Source organism: Penaeus monodon, chromosome 41, assembly GCF_015228065.2.
Source record: "Penaeus monodon isolate SGIC_2016 chromosome 41, NSTDA_Pmon_1, whole genome shotgun sequence".
In the NCBI taxonomy this organism is placed as follows: Eukaryota; Metazoa; Arthropoda; class Malacostraca; order Decapoda; family Penaeidae; genus Penaeus; species Penaeus monodon.
In genome coordinates, this window is record NC_051426.1 from 3283770 (window position 1) to 3296269 (window position 12500).

The following is a 12500-nucleotide window of genomic DNA, read 5'->3' on the forward strand; positions in this document are numbered from 1 at the left end:
AAAAAATATCGCTACGATCTGATACGTTTAGTAATTAATGAATATACTGTTAAATTTCCATAGCCTTTAAACATATTAATGATCAGAATTGATTTAAGAGCCTAAAGAAATATATGCTTTACGATTAAATGCCTAATATTCCCCTGAAAACAAAATAACACCTAAATTTTACATTTATTCCGCGTCGATAGCTTTTGTTTTCGACATTAGCAGACGAATTCTACAGATTAATTACGAGATAGCGTTTAAGGGTGAGCCAATGCGCATCTTGATCGTCCCCTGTCATTTTTTTTTTATCTCCAAGGGACACAGACGAAACTCATACCAATAACGTTTAAAATCTTTGAAAGAATATATTGCCGATATCATTTACAAAACAATCCTATCTAATATATACATGGCTATCAAAAAATACAGTAAAACGTATACTACAAATCGCGAAATCAGTTCGACATACGGCTATCATCTATGAAGCAATTTAAAGCGAGTCTATTGCACAGGGAGATAGTGATCTTCGCCCCGGCTAGCCAGCGAGCCAATTTAAGCAATGGCCAAGTGTGTAAGTGACACTGACGTTAGACAGAGGTGATGTAAAGGAAAAAAAGATAGAGGATAAGAGAGAGAAGAACGAAGATAGAAAATAAAGAAGATAAATATAAACAGACTTGAATAGAATGCAGGGATATAAAGCTGAGTTAAAGAAGAGATAAAAATCAACAAGAACGTTATTCAGTCGAAAGTAAATTACACATTCATTTCTTTAATGTAAATAAATTATTAAATTATTGACATCATCAGTTTTATATATATATATTTTTTTTTCTATCTTTCTTTTTTCTTTTTTTTTTCTTTTTTTTTTCTTTTTAATTCTTTTCTTTCTTTTTTCCCCCCACTTTGACCTGTCGTGTCTTGGCCTGACCTACCTCCCAATCTCCTTCTTGAGGTCATAGTACTTCCGCATGTCCACGTCCTCCTTGACCTCCACGTTCCGGGGAGGGAAAGGCGGAGGGAGCTCTGGAAAGGGAGAAAGCATGGCTGAGCTGGAAACATAAACACGTACATGCACACACACACACACACACACACACACACACACACACACACACACACACACACACACACACACACACACACACACACACACATAAATATTTATATGTATACATACATACATATATATATGCATAATATATTTTCACTCTCTCTCTCTCTCACTCTCTCTCTCTCTCTCTCTCTCTCTCTCTCTCTCTCTCTCTCTCTATATATATATATATATATATATATATATATATATATATATATATATATATATATATATATATATATATATATATTATGCATGTATATATAAATACATACATAAATACGTAAATATGTGTAGATATAATATATATATAATATAGATAGATAGATAGATAGATAGATATAGATGTGTGTGTGTCCATTTGCGTTTCTCCACTATGTCATGTATATTTTATGTTCATAAAATTAATGTAGTGCTCTTGCAACACCCAAGTTCGTAGCCTCAAAAACAGAACTAAACCTACCATGGGAGTCTTGCACGGTATCTCATTATTCACAGCCAAGGTGTAGTACAGTAAGCCCATATCTGCCTATACAGATTCTAAAGGCAACAGAAGCACAACACAAAAATTTCGGTGACGTAAGATAATGCAATTTCGTACTTAATGTAAGTGTATATAAGAGTATTATAATCGTAAGGAAGACTCTCCAAGGACACATACATACTACATGAAGGTACATCATTGGAGCACCCAAGCAGCATGCCATCAATGCAAAACCTAGTTGTGCTTGCGTAATACAGTTTTTTTTTTATTTGTTTGTGTCATTACGGTGACAGAAAAGCTCATGGTAGGGCCAGCGCTTCATGGCACGAGTTGGCACTCTCAGCTCCCGGCCACCGAATGCCTGATGTATCAAGCACCAGGAGTTATTTCGTGTGACTCACTGAGCGGTCTTCAGGTAGTGAACTCTCGGGCGAAAAGGGATGAACTGTAAGTCGTATTCAGTTACAAGGTCTCCTGTGCTGTGGAATTTGGTCCTTGTAGGGATCGCGTCATACTGCAGCTGTCATACTGGATGCAACTCTGTCTAGGTAGTATGCAACATGCAAGGCTGCGGTCATGGACCTTGAACAAACACTTGATTTGTTTTAACATTCTGCACAAGCCTCTGCCCACTGAAGCTGCATGATTTGAGCAACAAAGACGCAAATAATAGACTATAACTTCATCAGACAGTTAGAGAATTACCATGACGTAATCTCCATGATTTTGCAAGACTTAAATACTGTAATCTAATCCATAAGAATTGTTCTTTTAGCCAAGCTTATAACTATAATTTACGCTTACTAGGTTTAATTTGCATGATTTTCTTAGCTTTGTCCTAACCATTACTATCGGCATGATATTTTAAAACTAAAACTGCAAACATATAGTGCATGGTTTTGTTATCGTGACCCAAATAGTATAAATAGATATACTCGGTTTTAAAACACCCGAATACGCTAACCTAACCCGCGCGCTTTCATCAACGAAAACTCAGGTACTGCAAATCCAAACCGCTACGGATTAAAATACAGCTACAAAATATTTTTACGAGGCTCTTAAAACCAGAACCCGACTGCATGGCGTAGTGAGCACGAGAGGAAGACTTGGCTACTGCTTTTAATGAGTGGATTGTCAGGACGGTTAACCCGGAGCATACCGAGTGCGACCCTGGGACGTGAATGATACAAAAAAAAAGAAAAAAAGAGAGAAAAAAAAGGGGGGGGGGAGTTTTTACTTGAAGATTTCCGTGTATGTAAACTAGCTATAATTAAAAAAAAAAATAAAAAACCTACAAATTAAGTAGTAAACGAAAAAAAAAAAAATTATATCTGACCATCACTTCATTTCCTCCATAGTAAATAAAGACTTGAATTCGATATTACAACATAGTAAAAAATTACCTTGAATTAAATATTACAACATAGTAAAATGTCCTTGAATTATATACAACATAGAAAAAAAAACGCACTTGAATTAGATATTACAACAGTAAAAAATGTCCTTGAATTAAATATTACAACACTGTAACATTACCCTTGAACTATATATTACAGCATAATGATATACCTTAGACGTCGAACTACTGTTAATCCGAAAACAGTTATTCACGTGACGGGAGAATAACAGTAAACAAACTGTTTACTGTTTTGTTGTTCTTTGCGAGGAGGAGGAGGAGAAGGAGGAGAAGAAGAAGAAGAAGAAGAAGAAGAAGAAGAAGAAGAAGAACAAGAACAAGAAAAGAAGAAGAAGAAGAAGAAGAAGGAGAAGAGAGAGAGAGAGAGAGAGAGAGAGAGAGAGAGAGAGAGAGAGAGAGAGAGAGAGAGAGAGAGAGAATGGGGGGAGAAGAGAGAAAGGGGGGAGGGGGAGGGAGAGAGAGAGAAAGAGATAGCAAGTACTTTTTTTTTTTTTCTTGTCGTTATTTGGTGTGGAGGTAAATCTTAGCTAAATCAATTGCTATAAAGGAAGGTAATCATATAGATAGAGAGTTAGGTACATAGATATACAGGTAGATACATTGCTAGAATGAGATAGATAAAAGAAGACGGATATATCGATAGGATGAAAGAGAAAGATTTGAGAAAATGAAGAAAAAAGGATGCATAGATAGATAGAATGAGAAAGAGGAAAAAAAAAAAAGGGGGAAAAGGAAAGAGAGGAGGGGATAGCGATAAAGAAGAATAGAGAAATCAGAAGATGAAAAGATTGGTAGATAGGTTGATAAACAGATAAAGAGTTAAAGAGGGAGGGAGGAAGAGAGAGAGAGAGAGAGAGAGAGAGAGAGAGAGAGAGAGAGAGAGAGAGAGAGAGAGAGAGAGAGAGAGAGAGAGAGAGAGAGAGACAGTGACAGAGAGAGAGAGAGAGAGGAGGGAAAGGGAAAGGTAAGGAAAGAAAGGGAGAGAGAGAAAGGAAGAACAGAAAGATAAAGAAGAGAAAGAGATAGAAAGAGATAAAGAAGAGAAACGCAAAAACCGAGAAGAAAGACCAACGAGGACTCTCAACATCCCGTCATCCCCTCTACCTCCCCCCCCCCTTCCCGCTTCCCTCCCTCTAAGAATAGATCCCAGGCACTTCCTCGGCACTAAAACTGAAAAAAGGAAAAGGAAAGAGAGAGAGAGAGAGAGAGAGAGAGAGAGAGAGAGAGAGAGAGAGAGAGAGAAAAGAGAGAAGATAGAGAGAGAGAGGAGGAAAAGAAGGAAGGGAGGAGGAAGAAGAAGGAAGAAAAAAGAAGAGAGAGAGAGAAGAGGAAGAGGAAGAAAAAAAGAAAGAAAGAAAGAAAGAAAGAGAGAGAATAGAGACAAAAAATAGGAGCAAGGTAGGTTAAAAAAAAACGGTTAACATTCCACCCTCTCCTCCTGTTCCTCCCGCCCGGGGCTGAAGCGGCAGAGCGTCTCGTTTTATTTATAATGAGGGTAATTCCTGACTTCCGGTCGGGACGGGGTAGGGGCGGAAGGGGTAGGGGGCAGTGGGCAGGGGGCAGGTCAAAGGGGTAGGAGGTAGGGGGTAAGGGGAGGGGCAGAAGGGGTAGGGGATAGGGGGTAGGGGGCAGGTCAGAAGGGGTAGGGGATAGGGGTAAGGGGCGGGGGGGGGGGGGGGGGGGGGGGGGTGGCGGGGTAGGGAAAGGTGGTAAGGAAAGAGGGTAGGGAAAGGGGTAGGAAGGAGGTAGGGAGGAGAAAAGGGTGGAAAAGGGGGTAAGGAAAGGGGTCGGGGCGGCGTGGTAGGGGTAGGGAAAAGGGTAAAGGGACGGGGTGGTAGGGATGAGGTAGGAGTAGGGAAAAGGAGAGGGAAAGGGATATGTGGGTAGGGAAAGAGGCAAGAAATGGGCAGGGAAAGGGAAAAAGGCAAGCCATGGGTAGGGAATAAGGGGGGGGGGGGGGCAAAAATTAAGGGTACTGGGGGGGGGGCAAAAAAAGGGGGGCAAGGTATATAGAAGGGGGGGAGGGATCTTAAAAAAAAAAAAAAAACATTAAAAAAAGGCATTGGTAAAAAAATTTTGGGGCGGGAAAAAAACCCCTGGTAAACTCATAAGGAAAAGGGGCAATCGGGGGACGGGGGGCCCCCCCCCCCCGGGGGGGGGGGGGGGGGGGGGGGGGGGGGGGGGGGGGGGGGGGGGGGGGGGGGGGGGGGAGAGAAGGGAATAGATAAAACAAGGAGAGATTAGGACAAAAGCCCGAGATAGGAATGGAAAAGAGAGAAGAGAAGAGTAAAGGGAAGGAAAGGAGAGGGGGAGAGAGGGGAAAGAGGAAGGCAGAAAATAGAAATATATAAAAAGAAACTAAGTAATAGAACAATAAGAATATTTGGGGATTGTTTGGGTTTGTGCACAAGATTTAAGGTCCTCTTTTCCCTTTCCACCCATCTTTGCATCTTCCCCCTCTCTCCTCTCTCTTTCCCTCTCTTCCTTTTCTCTCTCTCTCTCTCCTCTCCCTCTCTTTCCTCCCCCCCTCTCTCCCCCCTCCCCCCCCCCTTCTCTCCCCTCTCTTTTCTCCCCCCCCTCCCTTCTCTCCTCTCTCTCTCTCTTTCCTCCCCCTCCCCCCCTTCCTCTCTCTCTCTCTCCCCCCTCCCCCCTCCCCCCCTCTCTTTCCCCCCCTCCCCCTTCTCTCTCTCTCTCCCCCTCCCCCCCTTCTCTCTCTCTCTCTCCTTTCCTCCCCCTCCCCCCCTTCTCTCTCTCTCTCCTTTCTTCTCTCTTCCCTCTCTCTTCTCTCTCTTCCCCTCTCTCCTCCTCCTTTTCCCCCTCTTCTCTCTCTTTCCTCCCCCTCCCCCCCTTCTCTCCTCTCTCTTTCCCCCCCCTTCCCCCCTCCCTCTCTCTCTCCTCTTTCCTCCCCTCCCCCCTTCTCTCTCTCTCTCTCTTTCCCTCCCCCTCCCCCCCCTTCTTCTCTCCTCCCTCTTTCCTCCCCTTCCCCCCCCTCTCTCTCTCTCTCTCTCTCTCTCTCTCTCTCCTCCTTCCTCCTCCTCCCCCCCTCTATCTCTACCTACTCCCCCTCCCCCCCCCCTCTCTCTTTCTCTATATTCCCAATATAAGGTAAAATTACATAATGAACATCCACGTAAACGGAAAAAAAGAGACCTAGAAAGAAAAAGAAAAAAAAAACTTTTAAGATAAAAGGAAAAAGGCTTTAATAAAAAAATAAAAAAAAATAAAGAGAACAAAAGTTAATGCAGTAATGAGAGATGACAAAGAAGAAATGGTAAAAAAGGAGAAAAACAAAACAAAACAAACATAAGGAAGGTAACAACAGTGAAAATAAATTAAGTGTCATGCAAGAAAGTGAAAAAAAAAAAAATCCACTGGAAACAGAATGAAAAATCTCAAAATTCCACTGAAAGTTCTAACCGTTGTTCGAAGTTCACTAAATGTAAGGAGCTTTCAGATGGACCTGAATCATTTATTAATTTTGTCTATGGTATTTCGAGCGTAAAAGGTGAAAAATCCGGCGACATCAGGATCTCTGAGAAAATATACAGGAGAGATCAGCAAGAGACCCGACACCGTGTGATGGTCTGGGTTCTCTCTCTCTCTCTCTCTCTCTCTCTCTCTCTCTCTCTCTCTCTCTCTCCTCTCTCTCTCCTCCCTCTCCTCTCTCCCCTCTCTCGTCTCTCTCTCTCTCTCTCTAAAAAAAAAAAAAAAAAAAAAAAAAAAAAAAAAAGTGCCAAACTAAAACAACAGATGGCGTTGGCGCACATTTGGTGTCGTCTGCTTGTGTACACTGACGTCATCAAAATATTCGGTCGAAATTACTCGAACTTTTCCCGAAGGCAAGGAAAGGCGTTTTGAAAGTGCTTATCAGTGATGTCAGATTTTTTTTTATGATATACAATATTCACAAAAGACTAAAAAGGTGATCCAGAATCCATGATAATGACGAGCTGCATGTAGGAGCGATCACGTAGTTCGAAATAACAATAAAAGATGGGGCTGGTGCAGTCATCAGCTCTTACTTATTTCTGAATGTTAGCAATTTCATATATATATATATATATATATATATATATATATATAATATATATATTATATTATATGTATATGTATATGTATATATATTAAAATATTAATATATATATATATAATATATATATATATATATATGCACACATGCCACATACACACACACACACACACCCCAACCACACACCCCACACACACACACCCCACACACCCACACACACACACATACACACACACACACACACACACACACACACCACACACAACACACACAAAAGAAGTAAGAAAAAAGAAAAAAAGAACGCAAGGAGATATACAGACACGCACACAGCAATGTGAACAAAATTCCAAATCTAGCCAAAGATCAACCTCCTCCAGAAACACGACGGAGAAAATACGCAGGAGAAAAAAGATGATTCATATCGACCTAATTTTCCCGCCGACGGCCATGATACCACACCCATTCAAGGAAATTTCCCGCCCTAGCCCATGACTGTATGCGAACGGTATGCGAACGGCACGTCTGATCAAACCATACAAGGAGTAAGATCACAAAAAAAGACATTAAAAATAGTAACGAAAACAACAACAAACATGAAATCTGTGTCAAGACGTGTTTACGGATAAGAATCTTCACATTTATAGCGCTTACAATGCGCGTCAAGACATGATTTCACAGTAAATGAATTCGTTAACTTTTATGAATGGTTGCCATGCGGGTCGTTCTATTAGGGAATACGAGCATAAAAACACCCACTCTCGTCTTCACTCTCATCTGTTTACATGGCACCCACACTACAACATATTCACACTTCTAAAAAAAAGGACATTTAATGTTTTTAGGGCTGTTGCGTGCCTTGCGGTTGTTCACTTATGAAATTTTCAGGTCTGAGGGTCTGAAAAAAACAACAACTAAAGGAATGTTTTGTTTTCGTCAGCCATGGTGGCTTATCAGGTTGGTTTTCATCTTCATGTGATGTAAAATTTCCATAATCAATTATTTGATTTTTCAGTAAAGAGGGAAAGATACATATACACGTATATTTGCAAACACACACACATTAATAGTAATAATGATAATAATGATAGCAATAATAGTGGTAATAAAGATAACTATGAAAAAAAAAAACATTGATAATGACAAAAATAACTGATAACGACAGTAAAAAATAATTATATACACGTATCCAGCACACACTAATCCAAAAAATCGAAATAAAAATTGCATATTTACCTCCGACTGGCTCTCGCTCGTCCACGACGATCATCTTCTGTAAAGGAAAAGGAGGGAATAATTAATCACACTGATGAAAAGGAGGGAGAGAGAGAGAGAGAGAGAATGAGAGAGAGAGTAAGAGAGAGAGAGAGAAAGAAAGAGAGAGAGAATGAGAATGATGAGAGAGAAAGAGAGAGAGAGAGAGAGAGAGAGAGAGAGAGAGAGAGAGAGAGAGAGAGAGAGAGAGAGAGAGAGAGAGAGAGAGAGAGAAACAGAGACAGAGATTTAAAAAAATCGAAAGGAAGACTATATAAAAGAAAGACACCAAGATAAACAGACAACAAGCAAACACGCAAGGACCGAGCTCAATAATGATGTCTCTCACATTACACATGATTGATAAATAATCGCGTCACCGCATGTCACCTCATGGCCATCATTCACACATCATTTTAAAAACATCTTCACACCCCGAACCGCCATGCTCATTATGGTGTGACGCCATTAAGGTCGAGAGTCCCGTCCAGTTAGACGTCAAAGCAGCCTCTACTGAGCTAGAAATATCAATCACTTGGCACGCTCGACTTTCTACCTTTTATCCCCTTGAAAAGGAAAGAGAAAGAGGAGAGAGAGAAGAGAGATGAGAACGAAGAGAGTAGAGGAGAGAGGAGAGAGAGAGAGAGAGAGAGAGAGAGAGAGGTCAAAAGTTAAATAACAAATTATGTTTTGAAGATATCAAGAGAGAGAGAGAGAGAGAGAGAAGGAGAGAGAGAGAGAGAGAGAGAGAGAGAGAGAGGAGAGAGAGAGAGAGAGAGAGAGAGCAAAGTAATAAATTGTTGAAGATATCAAGAGAGAGAGAGAGAGAGAGAGAGAGAGAGAGAAGAGAGAGAGAGAGAGAGGAGGAGAGAGAGAGAGAGAGAGAGAGAGAGAGAGAGAGAGTGAGAGAGAGAGGAGAGGGAAGAGAGAGAGAGAGAGAGAGAGAGAAAGAGAGACGTGGAGACAGACAGAACAGACAGAGGAGGAGAGGAGAGAGAGAGAGAGAGAGAGAGAGAGAGAGAGAGAGAAACAGAGAGAGAAACAGAGAGAGAAAGGTCAAACGTTGAATAACATATGACGTTTGAAGATATCAACAATAAATCAGAGCTGAAACTTATGACCGACAATAGATATGGCGAATTCGAACCACCTGAGCGTCGCTGGATGGGTACGCCGAGCCAGCTGCGTGACGTCAGAGGATGCCGAGAGGGAGAGAAGTGAGCGAAGATAAAATGAGTGAGTGGGAGAGAGAGAATAGGGGGGGGGAGAGAAGGAGAGAGAGAGAGAGAGAGAGAGAGAGAGAGAGAGAGAGAGAGAGAGAGAGAGAGAGAGAGAGAGAGAGAGAGAGAGAGAAGAGAGAGAAGAGAGAGAGGAGAGAGAGAGAGAGAGGAGAGAGAGAGGAGAGGAGAGAGAGAGAGAGAGAGAAAGAGAGGAGAGAGAGAGAGAGAGAGAGAGAGAGAGAGAGAGAGAGAGAGAGAGAGAGAGAGAGAGAGAGAGGAGACAAAACTACAAACTCGAACCAGAAAGAGACGAAGTTGCACAAGAAAAAACAGAAAGAAGAACACGAAACAGACGACAACGGCGGAAAGGAAGAATTGGCAACGTCGCGAGCACGGGATTCTCGACCTAATGGCGAAGGTAAATGTTATAACCAAATTAGACCTCGAGAGAAAACAAGAACATCCAGGGAAATGTATGTGCGTGCGTGCGTGCGTGCGTGTATTCTTGACTACAGGGTGCGTCTTAGGTCAGAGGAGGGCGAGGAAAGAGAGGGAGAGAGGGAGAGAGGGAGAGAGGGAGAGAGGGAGTGAGGGAGGAAGGAAAGGGAAAGAGGGAAGGAAGGGAGGGAGGGACGGAGTGGGGAAAGAGAGAGAGGTAAAGTAAGGAGAGAGAGAGAGAGAGAGAGAGAGAGAGAGAGAGAGAGAGAGAGAGAGAGAGAGAGAGAGAGAGAGAGAGAGAGAGAGAGAGAGAGAGAGAGAGAGAGAGAGAGAGAGAGAGAGAGAAAGAAAGCGAGAGAGAGAGAGAAAAAAAAAAGATAGATAGAGAGTGTTCGGCAGCGTGTGTTGGAATCTTTCCTTTTGTGTTGTTGTTGACGTTGCTCTTGGTTTGCTGTTGACAAAAGTGTTATTGGGTTTTTATGTTCTTATGGGTGTTATTGTATCTGTTACTGTCATTGTTATTATTCTTATGATCTTTATCAATATCATAATCATTATCATAGTTATCATGATTTTCACCATGATTGTTGCTATCATTGTTATCATTATTATTATTGATATTTTATTATCGTCAACATTATTATTATTAATATTATCACTCTTACTGTTATCATTATTATTAGTATTACGATCATTCTTTCTCAATATTACTTTTATCATTATTATCATGCTGTTGTTATTTCTAAAGTCAATATCATCATGGCCATCATCAAAATAATATATATCATTTCTTTGAGGACCTCTAAAAGCTATCAATATAATCCTTACATAATTATTTTGAGAGAGAGAGAGAGGGGGGGGGAGAGAGAGAGGGGAGAAGGAAAGAGAGAGAGAGGGGGGGAAGAGAAAGAGAGAGAGAGAGAGAGAGAGAGAGAGAGAGAGAGAGAGAGAGAGAGAGAGAGAGAGAGAGAGAAGAAGAAGAAGAAGAAGAAGAAGAAGAAGAAAACTCGAGACGAAATAAGTGACCAGGTGTGTTTATTTGCCTCTCCTGCTCCCCGTTCTTTCCCTTTTTTCGACTTTTCACTCTTTCTGCTTCCCCTCTCTCTCTCTTATCTTCCCTCCTTGATTCTCTTCCTCTCTCTCCTCATTCCATTTATCCCTATTCCGCCCTGTCCTTTTCCTTCCTCTTTACTCTCTCTCAGCCTTTTCTCTTCCCCTCACATTCCTCCATATTTTCCCCTCCCTTTTCTCTTCCCTCTCTTCCTCCCACCCTTCTTCTCCTTCTCTCCCCTCCCTTTTCTCGTCCCCCTCTTCCTCCCTTTCCTCTTCCCTCTCTTCCTCCCACCCTCCTTATTCTCCCCTTCCCTCTCTCTCCCTTCTCTTCCTCCCACCCTCCTTATCCTCCCCCTCTCTCTTTCCCTACTCCTCTCCCCCCCCCCCCCCCCGTTTTTCCCACCCCACACCCCCTTCTTCCGGCGTGTTTCCATTACGGATCTTATGGTAACAAATCGCCTGGCCATGTTGAGAAAGCCGATTGGCTGACGTATGACTGACGTCAGTCGTATGACGTCATAGCTGAGAGATGAAAATGTGACTCAATGGAACGGTTAGAATTTTTTGTTTTTGTTTATTGTTTGTAATGATATAAGTTTGTTGTGTCTGCCCTTTTTCGTTATTTTGTTTGTTCTAATACGTCACGGAAAATCTATTATCTGTTTTGCTTTGGATTCGTAAAAAATAAGGAAGATATCTGAAGGGAGGAGAAAGAAAAACGAATAGATAACGATAAGAAAGAATGAAATAGAACGGAATGGAGAAATTAGAGCACGGCAAGAAAGACAAATAGACAGAAAGTAAGAAAGAGAAATAAGGAGAAAGGCAGAGAAAACCGACCATCTTGGAAAATAAACCTACCGGGGTTGAAACACTACCTACCACGTGCTGTTTACTTTTTAATTTTTTCCTTCTCTCTTTATTCTCCCTCTTTTCTTTTTTTTCTTTTCTTTTTTCCCCCTCCCCCTCACGTCATTCACGCTCTGCCTGTCACGCCTTCTTCACTGTAGACTATAAATTCCCGGTCTTTGTATACACCTTAACCAGCTGTAAAGGCGCCGCCACGTTAACTCCGGTTTGTGTATTCGATTTTGAGAAGACGTAAAGTTGAATTGCTTTACATTATCAATTTACATTTTGAACTGATGACATGGAAAGCGCGTTTTGTTTATAGCACAAATGTTGGGTAATAATAATAATATATATATATATATATTTTTTTTTTTGGGGGGGGAAATACCTTAATCGGCTGTAAAGGCGCTGTCACTCTATCTCTGTGTTCTGTATTTGACTTGAGGAAAGATGAGATAATGTACACATTTTATATCTTTATATAGAAACATACATATTTTGGCATCAAAATCGTCTCATTATATGGAACATGTAAGAAATGACCTTTTTCGCCTTTGTGTGCATATACACATTTTTCTGAATACTAATAATATAAATGTCAGGGAATATAACGACACACTTATACTTCAGTAAGTAAAACGCGTCAAGAATTCCACGCAAGTCAGAGTCAT

The 12500-nt window shown here is 41.3% G+C and overlaps 1 protein-coding gene across 3 annotated transcripts in view; it reads right to left on the reverse strand.

Moving 5' to 3' along the window:
• Positions 1 to 12500, reverse strand: part of LOC119598561 (serine/arginine repetitive matrix protein 2-like) — a 75661-nt gene that overhangs the window by 23897 nt on the left and 39264 nt on the right. For all 3 annotated transcript variants that reach the window (XM_037948201.1, XM_037948202.1, XM_037948199.1), the window contains 2 exons: positions 8249 to 8285; positions 924 to 1014 (listed from right to left, as the gene is read on the reverse strand). In XM_037948201.1, the coding sequence (XP_037804129.1) occupies positions 924 to 1014; positions 8249 to 8285 (128 nt within the window). The remainder of the gene's footprint in view (positions 1 to 923; positions 1015 to 8248; positions 8286 to 12500) is intronic.